The 23,552-nt window shown below is 44.3% G+C and overlaps 2 protein-coding genes and 1 pseudogene across 2 annotated transcripts; 1 reads left to right on the forward strand and 2 right to left on the reverse strand.

The window, feature by feature from the left end:
• Positions 1-3,756: 3,756 nt before the first annotated feature.
• Positions 3,757-7,171, reverse strand: LOC122432277 (zinc finger protein 596-like). The gene is made up of 4 exons (XM_043454081.1): positions 7,160-7,171; positions 6,909-7,035; positions 6,085-6,177; positions 3,757-4,973 (listed from the first exon to the last, which is right to left on the reverse strand). The coding sequence occupies exons 1-4, from the start codon at positions 7,169-7,171 to the stop codon at positions 4,123-4,125; spliced, it is 1,083 nt and encodes a 360-aa protein (XP_043310016.1). The 3' UTR covers positions 3,757-4,122.
• Positions 7,172-14,453: 7,282 nt separating this feature from the next.
• On the reverse strand, positions 14,454-16,911 carry LOC122432278 (putative protein FAM90A22P). The gene is made up of 4 exons (XM_043454082.1): positions 16,879-16,911; positions 16,235-16,434; positions 15,703-15,808; positions 14,454-15,161 (listed from the first exon to the last, which is right to left on the reverse strand). The coding sequence occupies exons 1-4, from the start codon at positions 16,909-16,911 to the stop codon at positions 14,454-14,456; spliced, it is 1,047 nt and encodes a 348-aa protein (XP_043310017.1).
• A 1,190-nt stretch (positions 16,912-18,101) lies between these two features.
• Positions 18,102-18,272, forward strand: LOC122432302 (annotated as a pseudogene).
• Positions 18,273-23,552: the final 5,280 nt, after the last annotated feature.

The following is a 23,552-nucleotide window of genomic DNA, read 5'->3' on the forward strand; positions in this document are numbered from 1 at the left end:
GTGTGTGTGTGTGTGTGTGGTCAAGCTGGAGGCGTGGCATAGGCGGTTTGCCCCCCTTTCTGTGGTGCTGAGTGCAGAGGGCGCTCAGTACCCTACTTGTGTGTGTGTGTGTGTGTGTGGTGGGGTCAAGCTGGAGGGGTGGCATAGGCCGTTTGCCCCCCTTTCTGTGGTGCTGAGTGCAGAGGGCGCTCAGTACCCTACTTTTGCTTCTGCACTCAGTTTTTGCTCCTGGCTCTTCAGAAATGACAGCTGAGTTTGTTTTTGTCTTTGTGTGTCTTTGGGAGTGAAGAATTCACCCCAACTGCACATGCACACAGTTATTTTTAGTCTCCTATTGTTTCTTTGTATTTTGTAGGGTGCAAGCATTCCAGCATTGCAGCAAAGTGTCCCAGTCCCAGGCCTGTCCCACCAAGACATCTATTTATCTGTGTGTCTGTCTTATCTATCTATCTAATCTATCTATCTAACTAGGGTGTAGTTTAAAGAAGTGATATTTAGGCATGGGGATGCTGATGATGCAGGTGGGCTGTTTAACTTTCAAAGTAGGCAGTTAGCCAAACTATTCTTCCTTTTTGGGCTTCCCTAGTAGCTCAGATGGTAAAGAATCTTCCTGCAGTGTGGGAGACCTGGGTTTGATCCCTGGGTCGGGAAGATCCCCTGTAGAAGGAAATGGCAACTCAGTCCAGTATTCTTGCCAGGAGAATCCCATGGAAAGAGGAGCCTGCATGCTACAATCCATGGGGTCGCAGAGTCAGACGTGACTGAGTGAGTAACAGACGCACACACACATGCACACACACACACACACACACACACACACACACACTCCTCCTTTTTATTTGGGAGAGTTTTCCACGTGCATCCTTAAGTTCAAGAATTTGCCACTTCCTTGCTGTGCTGACCCACTGGTTTAATGAGATAGAGTACCCGCTCCTTCTCTACAAAAGCCCTGCAGTAGAAAATGCCCAGCTGAAGAACTTATATTTTGAAGGGAAAAAATAGAGGGGGGTGACTCAGGTGACCCTCTAAATCAAGTGAAGCTACAAAACATTATTATTTTTTCATTTGACAAAATAAAACTGCAGAGTCAGACATCTTTGATTCTTCCCTACAGTTTGGATGCAGCTCTTTAAAAAAATGTTTATTTCATTGAAGGTCATGTATTTGGCTTCCCTGATGGCTCAGTGGTAAAGAATATGCTTGCAATGCAGGAGACACAGGAGACTCTGATTCAGACCCGGATGTAGAAGATCCCCTGGAGAAGGAAATGGCAACCCACTCCAGTATTCTTGCCTGAAAATCCCCAAGGACAGAGGAGCCTGGTGGGGTACAATCCAGGAGTGTGCAAACAGTTGGACATGACTTAGCAACTGAACAGCAACATTTATTTATCCCAAGAGGCTTCCCTCCTAGTTTTCCACTCACTTTTCAATGCATTTCTGGATTTCTTATCAGAATTTTGAATTCTAATCTTCTAGGTCTGTCCCCATTTCAGAGTCTCAGTTCTGTGATACAGATGTTCAAACCCCCTGTAAACCTTTGGTGACGCTTCCCTCAGGGCGTCCCTTGTGGCTCAGCTGGTAAAGAATCCACGTGCAATGTGGGAGACCTGGGTTCAATCCCTGGGTTGGGAAGATCCCCTGGAGAAGGGAAACGCTACCCACTCCAGTATTCTGGTCTGGAGAACTCCATGGACTGTTTGGTCCATGGGGTCACAAGAGTCGGACACGACTGAGTGACCTTCACTTTCACTTTCCCTCTATATCAATAAAAGGGAGCAGGTTTAACATCTGGGCTGCTATATGTTCGGCTTCATTTTCACCAAAACTGCCTTGTTAAAAGGCCCACTCCCTTTGGCTGACTACTGCCTCCCCTTTTATTGGCTTCCAGTCCCCAAAACCTCCTTTTCCTGGTTGTCCTGCAAAAGGAGTATGTCATAATGTGTCCACATTGGGAACAGGACTCTCCTCCTCTAGAAAAGGGATAGAAAATGGAAGTCACTTACAGAATTTGGAATTGGGAGGAAAGGAATCATTGTGGTATTCCATACTTTCCTCAATGTTTCAAGTTTTGGAAAAAAAGAATGTTTCCCCGAATTCCTAAGTATTATTGGAGGCATAAATATGTATCCCATTTTCATACGTTAAAAAAGAATCCAGTGATTTAAAGTTTTGGAGGAGGGTCTTAATCCTGGGGCAGTAGCAGGTTGAACGGGAGCTACAGTGAATGTCTTCAGCCCTGAAGCTATGGGAGGGTTTTTGCGAGGAAAACTATATGGATGTGTGTCAAAGGATAACTTTCCAAGTCCTACAGACAAAGTGGGAGATTTGCTTTGTGACAACATTTTTTGGGGAGGAAAAGTACATTGTGCTAATTATTTTAAAAACCTGCTTGTGTGATGGCTGGTAGTTTTACACATTTTATATTCCTGCAGATTTATTCCATGAACTTATGTGGTGGTAACAAGGCTGGGTTCCTGTTTAGTAAGACAGCTGAGTGCATAATTCAGGAATCAGCTGAGTAAGTTAGACAGTATGATCATGGAAGGAACCCTCCGTCCACTTGGCTCAGTTCTAAGGCTTTGGGACAGAATAACAGAGATTTCTGAGGTCTAGGAGGACAGAGATGTCTGTCTCTTGAGCCCCAGGTGGTTTCCATCTGCAGACATAGGTTGAAGGGCCTCAAATAATGTAGGACAAGATGTCTCTGAGGCTCCCCCAGGACCTTGCCTGAGCAGGGTTGTGACATTCTGGGAAACCTGGCCAGTGGAGCTGAAGATCAGAGCTGTGTCACCCCCAGGGCCTGAGGGGGTAGATGGGGTGGGGGCACGTTGAAATGAGTGGAGCTGAGTTGTGAGGAAAGAGCTGTGGAGACAGGGGGACTCAGAGTGGGGCTGAGTCTCTGCCCACTTTCTCAGAGTGCAGACCTGCACCCCTGTGTTTGTGTGTGCATGCTAAGTCTCTTGAGTCATGTCCGAATCTTTGCAACCCTGTGGACTGTAGCCCACCAGGTTCCTCTGTCCATGGGGATTCTCCAAGCAAGAATACTGGAGTGGGTTGTCATGCCCTCCTCCAGGGGATCTTCCCAACCCAGGTATCGAAGTAGTGTCTCTTACATCTACCTGCATTGGCTGCTGGGTTCTTTACCACTAGTGCCACCAGGGAAGCCCATCCCTGGGTTTACAGAGGCCCAAAGAAACCAGACAGCAACGCTAAGCTCCTTTAGCCACAGACTGTATTGTTTGAATATTTTCAACTATGACTTTTTTTTTGGACAGACTTTAATTTTACAAAACCCTACATTGCATGTTGCTGGGTCACTTCACTCTCCCTTTGATACCACGTTTCCATGAAGAGGTATTTCTCCCAATCACAAACTGCCTGACTGTGTTACAGGATTCTTTTAGGGGTTCCCCCTCCCACACAGTGTCTTTTTTTTTTCTGATATGAAATCTAGCTGTAGCTTCACTGTGATTTTAGGATTGCTGCATCCTCAGTGTGAGAATTTAATGTTGACTGAGAAATGAAAAGTGATCCCTGAAGTCTTTCTGTCATGACACTGAGTGTGTTCTATAGACTGAGCATGTGTGGACGGAAGGGGTTGCTCTATGGAGAAAGAATTTCTCATAACTTTCCATGAAATAACTTCTTTAGGATGACTTATTTAAAAGTATGCTTTGGTGTTCCTCAGCATACTTTGGTATCTTTCAAGAGTCTTCATCTTTGTTCTTGTATTTATTTTTTTCTCAAGGTTTCTTGTGCACATCAAGCCTGGTGATCAACTCAACGGTTGTCAACGGTTATCACAGTGGTAGTGGTTCTCTTCATGGAGTTGGTTCACATTGATCAATAACTATCAAAGAAGTAGTAAGGGTTGCTTATCCTCTGCTCGTGTCCTCTAAGAGCTTTAGAGTTGGGGGCTGTTGCTGGAAACACCCATATTGTGTTTGTAGAGTGAGTTCTGTTAAGTTACACTAGGTCAGGCTAATGACTAAAGTCACAGAGATAGCACACATGTAGATCCACATCCACAGGTAGTGCCTGTCTGGACTGCACAGCACAATGCCCGAAGGAACCTCCATATTGATTATGTCACCTCAGGTCAGAATGTCTACTGAGGGTCCTACTGGTTTTCTCTCTTGTGCTGGGTTCCCTCATGTCGTCTAAGGGAAGAGGCACGAGTGAAGTGTTCTCCACAGAGCTGACATTCATAGGGCTTCTCTCCACTGTGGGTTCTCTCATGTTCCCTCAGCTTAGCGTATTTACTGAAGGCCTTCCTACACACAGAGCATACATGAGGTTTCTCTCTAATGTGGATCCTTTTGTGCACATGAAGCCCTGAACTACGAGTGAAGGCCTTCCCACACTCAAGACATACATGTGGCTTCTCTCCAGTGTGGACTTTCTTATGCGAACTAAGGCCAGAGCTTTGAAGAAAGGCTTTGCCACACTGATGACATTCATATCTCTTCTCTCCTGTGTGAGTTCTCTCATGTTGTTTCAAGGAGGAATTTTGATTGAAGACTTTCCCACACAGATGACATTTGAATGGTTTTTCTCCAGTGTGAATCATGCTGTGTCTCCTGAGGTTAGCACATCTACTAAAGGCTTTTCCACACTGATGACATTCATAGGGCTTCTCTCCTGTGTGAGTTTTCTCATGTACTTTCAGGGAGAATCTTTGATTGAAGACTTTCCCACACAGTTGACATTTGAATGGTTTCTCTCCAGTGTGAATCATCTTATGTCTGCTAAGGCTAGAGCATCTATTAAAAACTTTCCCACACAGAGCACATTCACATGACTTACGTCTAGTGTGAATGTGACCCTGTCCATCGAGGAATGACCCTTGACTAAGTGATTTTCCATGCTGTTTGCTGACATTATGTTTCCTTCTGAAGGGAACTATTGTATATTGAAGTGAAGGTGTAGGAGTAACTTCCTCTCTCAAATCAGCACATCCAGCAGGATCCCCTTGTGGGTGAGAAACCTGCTTTGGCAGGGAGGAGATATGAGGCTGTTACTGGTTTGCCCTTGTCCAAGTAGACACTCATTGTCTACATATTCACCCTAGAGCATCAGCCGATAATAGTTTCCTGTTAAAGTGTCTCCAGTGTTGGTTGCAAACACATGTTGTGTTACTCCCCTGCAGGCACAAACATTCTCTTTATAGTTTCCTGACCCCAGATATCAGATTAATTTTGAAGATTTCATTGTGTTTTACATACAGGAAATTGTGCTCAGTTACCAACTTATCTCATCACTAGGTCATTCAGTTGATGCCTGGGCTTCTCACCCATGAAACTTACCATCGTCCTGGTTGGGGATGTGTGCTTCCAGTAGACACTTTGCATTAATATCATTTCTTGTTGTCTAAAGAGACTTTCACTGCCTACAGAAATGGAAAATATATATAGATTTTATAATGGCATTAGAGAAATAAAAACATAGATAAATACCAAGGTCCATGTGCCTGTGTTTCAAAAATTGGTACTTAGATGGAGAAACTGTGTATAACAAAAAATACTGAGGTAGTAGAAATACTTTAAAGGTAATTGTCTAGGAGCTTTCATGGTGGTGTAGTGGTTAAGATTTCACTTTCCAGTTCAGGGAGTGTGGGCTTGATCCCTGATAGGGGAGCTGACATCCCACATGTCTTGTTACCGAAAAACCAAATCATAAAACTGGAGAAATATTCTAACAAATTCAATAAAGACGTTAAAGTGGTCCACATTAAAAAAAAAAAATCTTTTTTTTTTTTTTTTTTTAGAGTCATTGTCTATTAGAAGAAAACCAGGATTAAATATAGAAATGAAATGTGGTGAGGAGACACTGGGTCAACAAATGATGGAAAAAACATTAAATGAGAGGATCAGGACAAGAATTACTATGTAGAAGTTTTAAGTTCAGAAAGTCCACAGCACTTTTTCCCTGGAAGAAGAAGTGACTGGAAGGAAGTAATATGAGTTGTGGTGGTAGATGTATAGAATGTAACAATGTGAGGAATATGCCCCAATGTCCTCACTTCCATTTTAGGGTATATCCCTCACTTCAGACTTTCATTGGTATCTCCAAGGATGCTCACCTGGACTCTGACCTTGGAGGTCTGCTGCTTCACTCCACAACTCTTTCCCTTGTTCCAGCTGGAAAATCACATCTGATTTGCTGATCGGATAGCCTGTTTGATTAAAAAAAAAAAAGCTGTGGATTTTGAGTCTCGGCTAATTACTCTTTGCTATGCTCAAAACATAGGTAAGGTAGTGAGGAAAATAAAGAGATAATTGAAGGTCAGTGCATGCAGCAACATCTTCAACAGACAGGACAGTGAAGGTCCTTCAGCAGACCAGGAGGAAACCCAGAGCAGCAGCAGCAAGAACGGTGAGGCTGTCTAAGGGCTGATGCCCGTGCACCAGTTCAGAGAGAGGTCACAGATCCTCAGGCTTTTCCAAATGGGAAAGATCAAAAGACTCTATAGTGAGCTGAATATTTCTGTCAAACAGGATCCAGTAAGGATTCACCTTACAGGAAGAATCAAAATACATATATATATGTATATGACATATACATGTACTCTGGTCTCAAGTCTTCGTGTAGCGACAGGAACAGAAGAATTATTTTTAAAAATATTTCATCCTTTATCCTATTATTTATGTATTACAATATCCATTGAATCCTCAGCTCTGTTCTGAATGTTGAGACTGAGTAGCAACAAAGATATGACACCTGGCCAAGATAACCCTTCCGTGTGGTAATAAAAAGTACCATGGAAAGGAACAGCTTCCTTTTTTGTAGTTAGGAGGACAAGCAGAGAATCAGGAAGCAGCTGGAGTGGGACTCAGGGAAGCTTGTTCAGTGAGTGAGTTAACAGAACGGACACAGGTGCAGGTATGTCCCTGTTGACAGACTCACCTACAGAGACCAGGTGGGTGACAGTTTCCATCATCACATTTCGGAATAGGTTTTTCTGGGACTTGTCCAGCAGGCTCCACTCTTCCTGGGTGAAGTCGACGGCTACATCTTCAAACGTCACCGATTCCTAAAGCATCAGAGATGTTCTGGTTTAGACAGAGCAGCCCTACCACTGTCCAGAGTGGGCGGCTGAGCTGAGGAAGGATGGGGACTAGGGAGCAGCTTCAGGAGAAGGAAGCATCACTACTCACCAGGGGCTCCATGCTCAACAGCTCAGTCACCGGGAGCCTTTCTCGGGATCTCACTCACAGCCGATCCAAGCACTAGGCAGGCCAATCTGAGGATGGAGAAGCCACAAGACCCTACTCCTGTGCTTCCAGACCCACCTGAATTCAAGCCCCCAACCTTCAGCTGGGTGTAGCCCCAGCCCAGCACTCAGAAACCAGTGGTGCGTCCAGGGAATACCATGCAGCTGCTTCTCTCCCAGATCCCATGTGAAGAGCTAGAGCTGCGGTTGCTAACACAGAAAGTCAGAGTCCAGAGAGTCCGCAATAAGAACGTGCTTGGCGCTGACTGTGTTCATCAGCCTTCGGCATGCGGAATCACTCGTGTCCCCCCTGATCCCAGCCCTCGGGGACCCCGACTCTCGCAGAGTAGGTGGTGGCTCACTGCTGTAGGTAAGCACTCCGGAAGCCCCCAGTCATCTCTTGCCTTATGCGCCCACAGTGCTTCTCCAACAGCCCTCCCTGGCAGTCCTCCGGAAACACACTGCCTTCCAGCTCTCCCTCAACCCTGAGGCTAGTTCTGTCCCCCATGGATGTGGATATCAATTACCCTAGGACCTCTTTTAGGATGGAGTTAAATTGAGGACTTATTCCATTTGGAGGAACCATAGCACCCACCCTGCCAGCCTCGTCCTTAACATCCCCCACACCAGAAAGTAGCAGGAGTCCAGGAGTCACAGGGTTACTGTCATAGACTATCTCAATCCTCCTGGTCAAGGATGGTCAGAAATATGGAGATTTAGAAGGAAATTGCTTTATTTACCAATATACAATGGACACCCAGAGGTTCCAAAATCTTTAATATATGACAGGGTTACACTAGAGGAAGGAGAAGCTGTCATTTAATTTTGCTCAGTCTCTGTCCTGTGATCAAATACCTTTAACCTAACAAAGATCAATAGATTTTACCTGTAATATGACTTCTAACAACAATAATCAGAAGAAACTCCTGTTATTTCTTTCTTTGTATTTATCGCTTAGTTTAAGGGGAACCTCTCCTTCCATATATCCAAAGTGAAGCCCCTCAGCACATTCCCTCTATCTTGAAACAGAAATCTCCTTGGAGATATTCGCTCTCAATCTTCTGCTCTCAGGTCCTCCCTCCAAAACCAAAGTGAAAGCCTAGGTGTCATTTCCTGTCAGAAATGAATTCCTGGATCCATGCCTCTGCTCACTGTGGAGAGGAATCTAGTGTCCAGGACAAAGCACAAATCTCAAAATCCACTTAAGAATAAGTGATTGGATTAGTGATTAGATTATGCAGAGCACCTGGGGAAACCCAAGCTGGGAGGGACTGTCCAGGAAAACCAATCAAGACTTGACCGTGGATTGCCTTTGGTTTCAGACAATTCCCAAAGTGAAGTGTTCTTTTTCACCCTTAGACTATTTCTTCTACTGATAATAGGAATAGGTAAATTACTATGATATCCAGGGAAACCCCAGGCATATGTAACAGGCTGCCTACAATAGAAAGAAGATGGAACCTAGGCAACTCTGGCTATGTCCAGTTTAGACGTCGTAATCAAAAGAGGTTAATAATATATATAATAAAATAAGCATTTCAAGTGATTTATTCCATCTTGAGATAATTATTTCAACATAAAAATAGATCTCAAGACACATAAGAAATAAAGTGAGGAAAATCACCTGATGAAATCCATTCAAGGAAATTAATTCAGAGAAGCAGAAAATGAAATACTTAGAAGATAATTACCTAAATATTTAGAAACAAATATGTAAAAACATCAGATGTAGATCAATGACCAATAAAGCTTTTCAAGACAAAGGACATACTCTGTATCTGCATCGTGTGATACAGAAAGTGTCACACACGTGGGGTGACAGAATATTTGAAGTCTGGCTGGCAGTACCAATGACTGAAAGTTAGCTATTTAATTGGATTAATTTAAATGTTCAAACCACATGGTACTGTATTGGAAAGCCAAGATTAGGATCTTAGGTCAGGCAGATAAATAGATTTAAGACAGAAATGTTGGAGCTGAAAAAAGGGATGTGAACAGTCAAAGGTTGGAATGAGAGTGGCAGAGAAAATGTTTGACACAGTATGATTCAGAGACCATGACATGTGTCTAGAGACAGATAAGACATAACATTTTAGGGAAGGAAGCACCCTCCTATCTCGCAGTTTGGAGCACTCACCAAAATCCTAAATTGGAGGAGTGGGTGAAGCCAAATGGATTCTGAGGATTCCATAGCAAGCAGCTGGTTCCTCTTCCTCCAACCTCCTAAACGGTCCAGCTTCTTCTCTGAGCAAATACCTCCCTCTGTCTATTTGACTTCCTTTTAAACCTGAATAGCAGTTTATAACCCCACCTGATCCACCCTATCAAGATCCTGGGCTTAATAGTCTTTCAGTCTGTGAGCCACGCCCCATCCGGTTTGAAAGTTTGGATTTTCCAGATTAATTGAAATTATAACCTGCTCCCAGTGTTGGAGAGCAAAGATGTAATGACATTATTCAGGGACAGTGAGAAGATCCATCATTCTCTTCTTCATTCATAAATCCTTTTGAGTGCATTCTCTGTACTATCTTCAAATAATAGGGCATCAGATACACTGGGATTCTGTGTAAATGAAGCTGGGGTTCCCTGGGAGAAATTTGGAATTAAAAATAAAATGCAAGATGAAGAACTATGAACATTTGAAATATAAATAATGAGGTGACAACATAAAATCTATTGCTGGGCTGCAAAGCATGACTTTTAAAGTACTGACAGCATAGTACCTTCAAGAACATGTTTAGAATCTATTAACTGTGTAAAGAAAATGGGAAGACAACTTTATACTTTGCTTCTTGGTTAGTAGGAAAATCCGTACAAGTGTTCCTACACAGTAAACTATTTTAAGTAATTTTACTTCCATATTATGCACAGCTGATTTAAACATTTGAGTGGAAATCTTATGGATGTGGAGATGGCTCTTTAAGCTTAAAATTCCTGGTTTCCAAGTGGAAAAAATTTAATCAAGGGACACAGTGTTTCACTATATCCGAGGACATTTTGCTTATACCTCATACAATGCCTGGTGATCCTATTATCTTGTGCATTTCAATTACATCTCCCATATTCATTAAAGAATATTTCACCTGAAACTAGTATATTAAGGTAAATCCACTATACTTCAATTTTTTAAAAAGAATATTTTAAACTTATGCCGTTACCATTCAGTCTCAATGGACTCATCCTTTTGCTTTACATTCATCAGATTATGTACAGACTGTTTCCAAAATGAAATAGATAAGTTTGAGTGTGGACCCTTTCTACCACAAGATTTAGGGAACTCTTATAGGGTCATGTATTAATTATGCCATTTCCCCAATGTAATGAAAGGAATTGCCTTTCATCTAAACTTGGGAATTTATTTCTACACTTGTATTCTTTCCTATTTTCTCCTGGCACATCAGAATGTATGTTATGACTCAAAAACATATACACTTTATTTTATTTTCATTTAATTTTTAAGGTATAGTTGATGAACAATATTATATTTGTTTCAGATATACAACTTAGTGATACAGTATTTTTTATAGATCATACTCCTGTTGAGATTATAAAATGTATGTATTTCCTGTGTTGTGCCATATATCCTTGTAGTGTATTTATTTTACTTATGGCAGTTTGTATCTCTTAATCCTTAACCCCTAACTTGCCCCTCCTACCTCCCCGTCCCAATGGTAACCACTAGTTTGTATTGTATACCTGTGAATCTGTTTCTGTTCTTTTATTTCATTTTTTATAAGATTATACATATATGTGGTAACATACAGTGTTTGTCTTTCTCTGACATATTTCACCAAGCACTGTATGCCTAGGCTCATCCCTGTTGTTTCTAATGGCAAATTTCATTCTTTTCTTTTTTGCTAAGTAGCATTCCATTCTAATATATACCACATCTCCTTTATCCATTCATCTGTGGATGGACACTAAGGTTGTGTCCATGTCTTGGCTCTTATAAGTAATAATTTTGCGAATATGGGAAGTGCATTATATCTTTTGGTTTCAGTTCTTTTGTTTTCTTCAGATATGTACCCTGGAGTGGAATTACCTTTGTTCCTTGAGAGTTTTGACAGATGATTTTTCTTCTGAAAATATTATGTAGTTTAATATTTTCTGTCAAGTATGTATAATGATCTTTGTGTTGCCCCCCAAGTTCATATGTTGAAGCTGGAACACTCAGTGCATCAGAAGGTGACTTTACCTGATGAGCATGCAGTGAGATCCAGGATAAGACTAAAGTGATGGCCTTCTGGTGGGGCCCCAATCCAATCTCATCTGTGCCCTTAGAAGAAGGAGAAGACACCAGGAGTCTGAGCAAGAGGAAAGGCCGTGTGAGGACGCGGTGAGTTGATTCCTGTCAGCTGTATATGGACAGTCCTTGGGGACAAACAAATCCATCTAGGCCTTGATCTGGAAAGTTCTGGCTCCAGGAAGCCTTGATGGTAACTAATGGGAAACTCCAGACTAGAGTAAGAGGGAATGTGCTATTTCACATTGAAGACTTCAGAACACATTTTCCATGTCTTTTGTCCATTCCCTCAGGAGGCAGAGACTCAACATAGAGCTCAGCTCAGGGATTTCATGAGACCAGAATATGTCCTTCACATTCGTTAAGTCCTTCATCAGTGAGGATGAAGGACTTACGAATTCCTTGAAAAGAACTTCAGGATGCTATATGCATCTAATGTCTATATAATATCAACCTATGTACATTCTTTCTCAGTCTTCATTTGTCATGAGTTCTATTTCACACATCTTTGAAATGATGTATAAATTCAAATATGTTTTTAAAAAACATGGATGTTATCTCACACTTTTTCAATTTTTTGAAATATATTGTCATTACACATTTTTTGTTATCTTTCTTCCCTGGGCTATTTAAATGATTATTTTTGTTTTGAAAGTAGGAGATTGTTGAACCCCTCTTTGCTTATTCTGTCTGAATATTTTGGGCCAAGTGTGGCTAATGAGCTGTGTGCCATCACCTGGGTGGATGGAGGACCACCACACAGCTGACAGCATGTGTTCTGATGGAGCCCAGATCTGTGCCGTCTCTCTAAAATCGTCCCGTGTCCTGAAGCCCTGCCCCCTGGACGTGCAAGTCCAAGAATATCAGCCCATCCCTAATAATTCCAATCCCACTTGGCTTCTCTGACAGACGCCTCCTTTCTATTCCTGTGATGCTCAGAGGATCCCATAAAATAGAGCATTTCTCAGGCCCATTCAGAGCCTTTGAAAGGACAAAGTTGAAGATCAGACGATATTTTGTTTTGTGAGAATCTAAGAATGTACTGAGGAGGATTTAGATCCTGAGACAAGGGAGTAAAAGGGACAGGCTGTGACCCAGGTCACAGAGAAAGACCGTCTCAGAAGTTTTGGGAGGTCTGGGCACGGCCCCAATGTGCCGGCTGTCTGATAGTTTCATCCCCTCGTGCCTTCAGCCAGCAGCTCCCTGCCCTTGAGGTGCAGGGCTCTGCAGAATGAAGACATTCCCCCAACCGTCGCTCTGTAGGAAGGAAGGAGCACAGTTTGCTCTTCCTAGGAAGTCCTCTCCACACGGCTCAGTGGCTGTTCTTGGACCTACTCAGGTCTTTTCCTGCTAGAGAAGAGAGGCAGCCAGTGAGGTGGGTGATCTCTGCCCACCACCTCCAGTGCTTCTCAAACTCTGCCGCTCGTTTGATGACCTCAGAGCAGCGGCAAGCCCAGTGCCCAGGTCTCAGAACAGACAACCAGCTCTACTTGTAAGGAGGATCCGGGCTTATGTACACATTGCAACTCACCAACTGAGTCCAGTGTGGCCAGAGTGAGAATAAACCAGTACAATTGCTTATCGTATTCTCTACGCAGGGGACTCACACGGTGCATTGTTAATTTGCGTATGTGGGGGTCTGGGAGGGCCTGATTGTGTGTTTTTAATAACGTCCTCTGAAGCTCCTCTTTCCCTCAATTACAAAATCTATCTTGAGTAAAAATAACATTCAGATGATCTTCAAGGCTTAGAGATAAAAATCACATACAACGTGTCATTATATGGTAGAACTTTATTAAAATTGAAAGAATTTTTGTTATTGGTAAATTTTATAAAATTTGTGGGAGACATTATATCAATCCTATCAAAATTATCATTAAAAAGGAAGTGGGAACTTATTCCAAATATTTTATCATACCAACTAATTTTTCATACCAGTATTACATAACAAAAGCAAGTAATACATTATAAGAAAATCATAGATGAATTTCCTCATCAGCATAGATAAGAAAAATTCTTAATAAATTACTAGCATATTAAATCCAACAGTATATAATATTATATATACATATACATATACATGTAATGGATCTTGACCTAAGGATGATTATGCAAATTTGATTTAGGGCAGAGGCAGGTGCTGCTGGGGCTGGGTTCAGAGCCTGCCTGCCACAAAATGCGCTTTCTACATCTCTTGATATGATTGTATAGTTTTTCTTGTTTATTCTATAAATATAGAAAGAAAAATTTTATATAAAGCTTTATAATAACACCCCGGTGGCTCAGAGGGTAAAGAATCTTCCTGCTACAGGAGATTCAGGTTTGATACCTCGGTCAGGAAGATCCCCTGGAGGAGGGCATGGCAACCCACTCCAGTATTCTTCCCTGGAGAATCCCATGGACAGTGGAGCCTGGTGGGCTACAGTCCATGAGGTTGCAGAGTCACACATGACTGAGCAACTAACACTAACTAATAAAACATAATAAGCACAGCCATGGGAAAGCCCCCCACCATGATTTACAGTGAGAGACTCCACAGAGTCCGTGAGTCTCATCTCAGGACAGGGCACTGCTGACCTTCTTCAGAGCAGAGTCAGGCCCTTTAGGCAGGTTCCAAACGTTCAGATTCAGATACTACCATCAGGTACAGATACTACCATCAACTACAGGTACTGCCATCAACTACAGGTACTACCATCACTTGCTATTTACACAATGGTTAAAAGTTACTCCTAGAATGTGCCTCAATTGCTTATAATAGATTTAGGCTGACAGCTTGACATTCAGTGTGATAAGTGCCCTGTGACAGACTCGGATTCCATGAGGAGACAGTGCAGAGTGGGCAGCTGTGTCCCCAGGGTGCTCCGGTCCCCCTGTTCTTTCGCCCACCAGGGCGGGGAGTCCTGCTTCACCGGGAACCGCCGCTCCCTGTAACACCCACCCCACCCGCCAGAGTCACAGTCACGTCAGGGCATCTGGGGCTGGAGGACGAGTCTCAGTTGCCACTGGTGTCTTCGTCCCAGTCGCTCTCTTCAGAGGAAGAAGACACCTGGAGGTCGTCGTAGAGGATGCTCCGGGGCCCGGGGACAGTGTGTCCCTCGGGCTCCTGGTCGACGGACGGGCTCTGAGCAGGAGGGGCTGGCCGCTCCGCAGGCCGTGGAGAGGGGGGCGCCGTGTACCGGCAGCTCCACCGGCCTTCACCCTCTCTCAGGAAGAGCATCCTGAGAGGCTGGCCCGGGACGCGGATTATGGGCGCGGGGTGGGCTGCGGAGACGGCGCGGACGCTCCTGGAGGGAGATCTGTCCGGTGGAGGCTGGAGGTCAAAGCGTTGCCCCTGGGCAGGTGTCTTCCTGGATACACGGGCTGCCACTCTCGGTCCATGTCCAGCTGTGCTGGGTGGAGAAGGGAGATTCAGGAAGGTCCCCAGATCTGCTGTCGGAGTGCTCTCTGGGGTGGTCTGGACGGGGCTGAGTCTAGGTTTCTTTGGGGGGTTCACACATGTCAGGGTGGGGGTCTGGGCATATCTCTTGCCTGGAGTCTCGATGCTGCCCTTGGAGGCATGGGCCAAATTCCTGCTGACGAGAGGCACTGCGGGGAGGGTGGATTTCACATCATCTTTCCTGGTCGGTGACCCTCTTGGGTGACCTGGATTCTGAAGGGATTTCCTCTTGGATGTGTGGATAAGCACAGGCATGTTTGGGTGCTGTAGGAGAAGATCACAGAGAGAGGCCAGGTGTGAGAATCTCCTCTCCATCCAGTAAAACACCTCATAGGAATTAATTTTATATGATAAGATACTCAACATCAGGTTTGCTCATAAAAAAATTTACAGTATGACCTTGATACATTTATGGATCAAATAGGTAAATGGAAATGTTATAATAATAGATCTTATTAAGTAAGGGGAAACAAGATTTTGGTACACCCTCTTCTTAGGACTGTACGCAGCTTGGTGTCTTGCAGGCACTATGATGGTAAAATGAGTTTTCATGGTCATGGAGGATGAATCACAACTCACAGATTCCTGTTCTGACTTCTACTATGGAAGCTACTGATAAAATCACTTCCATGTCCCTGCCAGCTTCTTCCCAGACATGCAAGTAAGAATGCAAAATCAAAGGCACCACGAAAAATGGCATCTGAAGAATAAATGATCATATTGGTCAGGAAAGAATGTGAATGGTTTCCTCCCACAGAAAGGACTGAAGCCAGTCGATTAAAGAGGGGGCCCAGCAGAGACTGACCCTCAGGCAGTGGCCGGGCTCCGGCTCCTCCTTCCAGCTCTGCGGCTGCCGACCACGGGGCCTCCTGGGAAATCGCTGTAGGAGCTTCCTCTGCTGCTCCTCTTTCCTGAAACACAAACACGTCAAGTGTCAGAAACCCAGTGTCCTTGGCACAGTTGGGACAACGGCTGGGACACCCCCAGCCCCTTTCCTAGTTTGGGGGTGACACCAGACCTGAACCCCTCTGCCTTTGTGCAGACCCCCATGTCCTTCCCCGACTCCAGAGACCCCTCCAGGGTCTCCCAGGAAGTCCCGTATCTCCATCTCTATGGCTTTGGGGCCGGTCAGGTGCAAAGTTGTGTGTGTTCCCCACACTCCTTAGTGACTTCGGGCATAGTGTGAGGCCGAGTGTGGCCCCTGAGGACGAGGCTCCTGTCTCTGTCTCCCCAGCTTCCCTGTCCTTTCTAGAGATGGCCCAGCACAGTGTCGACAAGGAGAGGAACCGCCTCCAGATTTCAGCCCAGACCTCGGGTCTCACCTCCCCATCACTCACCTCTGCCTTTCCTCCTCCTCTCTCTCAGCCATGTTAGGGGTCCCTGGGGTCGGTGGGTCCTGCAGCTTCCGTGCTTCCAGGTTCTCCTTACCGAGTCTGGACCCCAAAGGCAGGGGGGCCAGCGCCCCTTGCCAGTGCTTCATGGGGCACCTGAGGCTCCTTGCTGTGTGTCCAAAGGCTCCACAGTCCTTACACTTCACCTGTGGGTGGAGGAGAACCAGGTCAGCTAGTCAGCAGAAACCACAGGCACGAGTCCAAAGTTAGTCCCAGGACAGATAGAGAGGGCTGAATGCTGGTTCTGGCGAAAGGACACAGTCCCTCAGGGGCCAGGATATTTACAATACTGTGGTCCCCAAAGCCTTCGTCAGGAGCATCAGAGGAGGAGGGGCTGGCGGTCTAAGGTGAACAGTAAGAGCCCCATTGAAAGATCTGGATGAAGCCAGGCCAGACATTAACCCCAAAGAGCCCAGGTGGTTCCTCCCAGCCTCTGAATGGCCTGATCTGCTGGGGAATGAGGTCCCACAGCAGTTATCTTTGGATGGGAATGCACCAGTGAGTTATGGACCCAGAATATTCCAGGTCTAAACCCTGTCTCCGCAGTCCATGCCACCCACAGATTCCCTGAGGTCCAAGCCCCCACTCACCGTGGAGTCTTTCTCCTGCAGTGGGGGAGCCATCTGCCTCCCAGGTCCTGGGTTTTGCTTCCTCACTTTCTGGTCTTGAAAGAGTCGGCAGGCTCTCAGCCATCCATAATGACCAGCCATCTTCCACACCTACTGGAGATTCTCCTCAATCTTAATTTTTGGATTGCCTGTGTGAAAAGAAAAAAAAAAACTGTCATATTGATGCAGAGACACAGAGACATCCCTGCCCTATCGATCCCCTAAATGGGGATCATGACATCATGATTAGGTTTCTGACAATTTGACTTCTTCTGCCCAGATATTTCTCTTCACAGAAAGTGAAGAAGAACTAAAGAGCCTCTTGATAAAAGTGAAAGAGGAGAGTGAAAAAGTTGGCTTAAAACTCAACATTCAGAAAACTAAGATCATGGCAAATAGATGGGGAAACAGTGACAGACTTTATTTTTTGGGGCTCCAAAATCACTGCAGATGGTGACTGCAGCCGTGAAATTAAAAGACGCTTGTTCCTTAGAAGAAAAGCTATGATGAATCTAGACAGCATATTAAAAAGCAGAGACATTACTTTGCTGATAAAGGTCCATCTAGTCAAAGCTATGGTTTTTCCAGTGGTCATGTATGGATGTGAGAGTTGGACTATAAAGAAAGCTGAGCACTGAAGAATTGATGCTTTTGAACTATGGTGTTGGAGAAGACTCTTTTTTTTTTTTTTATTAGTTGGAGAAGACTCTTGAGAGTCCCTTGGGCTGCAAGGAGATCCAACCAGTCCATCCTAAAGGAAATCAGTCCTGAATATTCACTGTAAGGACTGATGCTGAAGCTGAAACTCCAGTACTTTGGCCACCTGATGTTAAGAACTAACTCGTAGGAAAAGACTTGATGCTGGGAAAGATTGATGTCAGGAGAAGAAGGGGACAACAGAGGATGAGATGGTTCGATGGCATCGCCGACCCGATGGACATGAGTTTGAGTAAACTCCGGGAGTTGGTGATGGACGGGGAAGCCTGGTGTACTGCAGTCCATGGGGTCCCAAAGAGTCGGACACGACTGAGCGCAACTGAACTGAACTAAACTGAGGGAGGAAGCTTCAGGGGAGAAGGCAGGATAGTAACGGTGGTCAAATGTGTAGTGACAGTGAGAGAGGACAATCTGGGTGGTGAGCATGAACAAGTTTCAAAACGCTGAAATGTAATAATGTGCAAAAGGGCAGAGTCGCTGCAGTCACCATGACGCCAGGTAAGCAGCAGGAGCTTGCCCGCCAGAAGAACATGATGAAGCAGAGCAACTCGGTTAAGGGAAAGCACTGAGCTGATGGGGCGATTGTCCCCCAAACAGAGGACACGCGGATCATGCAGCAGAAGCTGAAAAAGGCAAAAGGGAAGCAGGAACCCAGGTAGCTTTGTGGCTTCGTGTGCAAGCCTCTTGCCCTTCGCCTGTGTGCCTGAAGCCAGCGCCCCCACGCTGGCGTTTCCTGCTGCAGTGCTCCCAGGACTGCAGAGGTGCTCACAGGCCCCGGGACCGACGGCGCTCCCCTTGCCCCGCGTCTGCAGCGGGTCCCTTTTGTGCTTCCTTCCCCTCAGGTAACCCCTCTCCCTTTGGGCCACTCCCAGAGGGTGAGGGGGTTATCCTTTCCCAGTCTTTTTTATTCCTGTGGGATTCACCCCAAAGTTTTAAAATTAGCTTTGTAATTGCAAAAAAAAAAGTACAGATAAGACATCTAATATTAACATCAACGTTAACTCAATTTAAAAAATAAAATTATAAAGTTAAAGACACCTTACCCTATTGCCAGGCCAAACCTAAGTTTACTATGGACTTTTTTTCTAAGCGACATGCTGAACACCAGATTTAAAAAGCAAACCATCCTAAAATCCAGCCGTGCTCCTCCTCTCTGTAGGGGATGATCAGAGAGGTGGGGGAGTAATGCCCTCACTGAGGGAGATGCAGCTTTGAAGGTGGCTGAGGACCAGTCAAGGAGGAATTTCCCTTTCCCAGCTGACCTGAGGCTGCTCCAAGGTCGCATGACCTTGTTGAGAGTTTCTTAGCCAAGTGACATCATCTATTACCTTTGGTCTAACCACATCTGAAGACATGTTAAGAGAAAGAAATAATTCACAATTTCACTCATGTGTGGAACACAAAAGACAAACAGAAAGGAAACAGGTAAAAAGAATTTTAAAGAAGACAAAGTTGACATGATAGCAAATACAAAGATACACAGACCTGAGTAAAGGAAACCAGAAGAGAAGCCTCAAACAAAACGGGGCAGCAAATAGTAACAGAGGAAAACTGCGTTCTTTGGTGTGAGGAGGTGTGTGGTTCACAGAAGCTGAAATGTATGGCTATGCACCTAAAACTTCACTAAAATTGTAATGGGATAATAACAAAATTAGAAAAAATTCAAACTAAATTCAAAAGAAATTAGAGAATTGATCCCCAGCTGCCTAAAGCCACATCACTACCTGATTTTACTCTTGTCCCATTTCCCTAAGGGACTAGCCGAAAACCAAATTTAAACCACACAACCTGAAATTCAGCTGTGAGCCTCTAGTCTCTCAGAAGATGCTCAATCATGAGTGCTGGACGCTCCAGCTGAGGAGATGCAGCTTCCAGGGTGGCTGAGGAGGGTCAGTGGGGAAATTTCCCTTTCCCGCTAATTTCATACTACCCTAAGGTCACATGACCTTGATGAGGTTTTCTTAACCAATCAACGTTATGTAGGCTACAGTCCAGAGGGTCACAAAGAGTCAGACACAATTTAGCAACTAAACAACAAAAATCACCCTGTATCTATCAGTGTCTTGAAGACCCATTTAGAAAAAAGAAATACCTTGTGAATTCGCTTTGCTGTGGAACACTAAACACAAATTTCAAAAGTAAATAAGTAAAAACAAAAAGAGGAAAGCAAACGACACAAAAGCAAACATTCTCACAGAACAGAGCAGGGCATGTCAGAGGACAGTGGCAAGCGGATGGCTGATGAGTAAAACGGATCCACAGGATGGTAACAAAAACCCTAAGTTGCTGGTGCTAACCAATTTTAAGGTATACTGGAATTGAAATATATTTTTGTACACGTAAAACTTATCTAACATCTTGACTGAATGATACCCTACGAAAATCATTAAATTAAAAAAATATTCATGCCCATGGCCTAGACTACATTGGTACCTATTTTGTCTACTGTCCCATTTCTCTGATGGACAAACTGAACATCAAATTTAAATCAACCTGAACCTCAGTCACATGCCTCTTACCTGTTGGTAGATGCCCAGAATGCTGGATGCTGAGAACTCTGCACCTTTGAAGGTAACTGAGGAGGGCCAGTCAGGTAACTTCCCTTTCCTGATGCCTTTGATTTGTCCCCAAGGTTACCTGACCTTGATGAGGTTTTTTATAATCCAATCAAGGCTATGAATCACCTTTGATCTAATAATATCTTGTAGACACCTTTAGAACACAGAAATACCTGATGAATTCACTCACATATGGAACACTAAATACAAGTAAAGAGAGCAAATAAGTAAAAAAAAAAAAAATTAAGACAGCAAATGACATGCAAATAAACACATATTCACTGAACAGAGCCGTAGATGTCAGAGGGTACCAACAGGGGGATGGCTGATGAGTGAAAAAGGTCCACAGGATGGTAAAAGAAAAAAACATCGAAGTTTTTGGTGCAGGTCAATTTTATGGCATACTGAAATTGAAATATATTTTTATATAAATAAAACATATAATATTGTAACCAAATGAATGATACTCTAGAAAAATAATTAAGGGATTCCCTGGTAGCTCAGACAGTAAAGCGTCTGTCTGCAATGCGGGAGACCCGGGTTCAATCCCTGGATTAGGAAGATCCCCTGGAAAAGGAAATGACAACCCACTCCAGAACTCTTGTCTGGAAAATTCCATGGGCGGGAAAATAATTATATGAAAAATTATCCGTGCCTCAGTGCATAAAGCCACATTTGTACATATTTTGTGTCTGTCTTGTTTCTCTGGGGGATACACTGAACACCAAATAAAACCAGACAACCTGAAATCCAGCTGGGTACCTCCCATCTGTCAGTAGATACTCAGAATGGTGGGTGCTGGGCACCGTCCACTGGAGGAGATACAGCCTCGGAGGTGGCTGAGGGTCTGTGGTGGAATTTCCCTTTCTTAGCTGACTTGTTACTGCTCCAAGGTCATGTGACCTTGTTAAGATTTTCCTGACCAATCGAAGTCATATATCAATTTTGTTCCCTCCATGTCTGAAGACAGATGAAGAGAAGAGAAACACCTATTGACTCTACTCATTTGTGAAGTAGGAAGAAACCAAGAAACAAAAAGAAAACAAGTAAAAAAAAATTAAGGAACTAAATAAATGACACAAGAATACACACACAGACACACAGAACTGAGTGGCGGATACAGGGGGGAATTGGCAGGCGGGAGGGCCCAAGGGTAAACAGTCACGGGAGACTAAAGGAGGGAAAATAACATGTTGGTGCTGAGCAGGAGTACGGTATGCAGGAGCTGAAATCCACTTGTAAATGTAAAACTCATCTAATATTATAACTGAATGATAGCTCGGTATAACATAGAGATGAAATTAAAAAAAATTAAAGAACATTTACTCCCCTGTCTAAAGCCACAACACTGCATATTTTGACTGCTGTCCTATTTCTCTGGGGGTTTAGCTAACACCACATTTATTTCAAACCAACCTGAAATCCAGCTGCACTCTTCCTATCTGTAACTAGAATCACAGAAAAGTGGGTGCTGGACAAACTCCACTGGATGAGATGAAGCTTTCAAGGAGGCTGAGGAAGTGTCCACGTGGCAAGTTGTCTTTGCAAACTGACTTTCATGCTGCTCCAAGGTCACATGACCTTGTTGAGCCATTTGTACCCAAGAACGATACGTGTCACAATAGACAGACAATAGAATTGGTTGCTCATCACCTTCACCCAGGACTTGTTTTCCCATCTTGACTGCCCCCAGAATTCCTTGTGGAAATTTTGAAAACCTGTGATGGAGTTTCTCTGGTAGGTCAATGGAGAAGAATCCCCCTGCCAGGGTGGGAGACACAGGTTTGATCTCTGCTCTGGGAAGATCTCACGAGCAACTAAGCCCCTGTACCCACCACTGAGCCCCAGGAGCCCCAACTACTGAGTCCAGGAGCCCTAGAGCCCGAACTCTGCAGCAAGAGAAGCTGCTGCAATGAGAAGCCCACACACTGCAATTTAGAGACAAGTTCCTGTTTGCCACAAGTGGAGAAAAAGCCTTCCCACCGGTGAAGACCCAGCAGAGCCAAAGTTAAATAAATTTTTTTTTAATTAAAAAAAAAGTCATTATGGATCAGTACCATCCCGTGTGTGTTTCTGTGAGTAGACTCAGGCCTTGGTTGGGGAATTGTACTGCTTTGGCAGGAACACACCTCATCCGAGTGGATATCCAGGAAGACTCCCTGGAGATATGGATTCAATATGGATGTGTGTCAAAGGATAACTTCCCAAGTCCTGCAGACAAGAGGGGAGATTTGCTCTGTGACGACATTTTATTTGGAAAAAGACATTGTGCTAATTATTTAAAAAACCTGCTTGTGTGATGACTGATAGTTTTAGGCATTTTATATTCTTGCAGATTTATTTCATGAGCTTACGTGGTGGTAACAAGGCTGGGTTCCTGTTTAGTGAGACTGCTGGGTCCAAAATTCAGGAATCAACTGAGTAAGATAGAGAGTATGCTCATGGAAGGAACTCTTCATCCACTTGGCTCAGTTCAGAGGTTTTGGTACAAAATTAAAAAGAGATTTCTGAGGTCTGGGAGGGCAGAGATGTCTGTCTATTGAGCCCCAGCTGGTTTCTATCTGCAGACATAGGTTGTGCATACCAGTGTGCTAAGTCGCTTCAGTTCTCTTCAACTCTTTATGACCCCATGGATGGTAGCCCACTAGATTCCTTTATCTGTGGGATTTTCCAGACAAGAATACTGAAATGGGCTGCCATGCCCTCCTCCAAGGGATCTTCCTGACCCAGGGATGGAACCTGAGTCTCTTATGTCTCCTGCATTGGCAGTCAGGTTCTTTACCACTATCACCACATGGGAAGCCTGCAGACATAGGTTGAGCGGCTCAAATAATGTAGGACCAGAAGTCTCTGAGACTCCCCCGGGACCTTGCCTGAGCAGGATCATGACATTTTGGAAACCTGGCCAGTGGAGCTGAAGATCAGAGCTGTGTCACCACCAGGGCCTGAAGGGGTAGATGGGGTGGGGGGACGTTGGAATGAGTGGAGCTGAGTTGTGTGGAAAGAGCAGTGGAGAAAGGGGGACTCAGAGAGTGGGGCTGAGTCTCTGCCCACTTTCCCAGAGTGCAGACCTGCGTCCCTGCGTTTACAGGGGCCCAGAGAAACCAGACAGCAACATTGAGCCCCTTTAGCCATGGACTTTATTGTTTGAATATTAACAACTATTATTCTATACTCACATTTTAATTTCTTACAAAACTCTACATTCCACATTGCTAGGTCTCTTCATTCTCCATTTTATGCCACATTTTCATGAAAAGGTATTTCCCTGAATCATAATCTGCCTGATTGTGTGTTTGTTGTTATGGTTGTTGTGGTGTAGTCACTAAGTTGTGACCCCATGGATCATAGACCCCCAGGCCCTTTCATCCATGGGGTTCT

Source organism: Cervus canadensis, chromosome 31 (assembly GCF_019320065.1).
Source record: "Cervus canadensis isolate Bull #8, Minnesota chromosome 31, ASM1932006v1, whole genome shotgun sequence".
Classification (NCBI taxonomy): domain Eukaryota; kingdom Metazoa; phylum Chordata; class Mammalia; order Artiodactyla; family Cervidae; genus Cervus; species Cervus canadensis.

What these genes read in the sequence shown, in the direction of transcription:
- LOC122432277 (XM_043454081.1), bottom strand. An exon ending in CACCCACCTGGTCTCTGTAG is followed by an intron (nt 6,178 to 6,908) that starts GTGAGTCTGTCA and finishes TTAATCAAACAG; the next exon opens with GCTATCCGATCAGCAAATCA. An exon ending in CCTCCAAGGTCAGAGTCCAG is followed by an intron (nt 4,974 to 6,084) that starts GTGAGCATCCTT and finishes CTCACCCACAAG; the next exon opens with GGGATCCTGCTGGATGTGCT.
- LOC122432278 (XM_043454082.1), bottom strand. Translation starts at nt 16,911, where the DNA reads ATGGCTCCCCCACTGCAGGAGAAAGACTCCACG. An exon ending in TGCAGGAGAAAGACTCCACG is followed by an intron (nt 16,435 to 16,878) that starts GTGAGTGGGGGC and finishes CTCCACCCACAG; the next exon opens with GTGAAGTGTAAGGACTGTGG. An exon ending in AGCCCGGCCACTGCCTGAGG is followed by an intron (nt 15,162 to 15,702) that starts GTCAGTCTCTGC and finishes CTTCTCCTACAG; the next exon opens with CACCCAAACATGCCTGTGCT.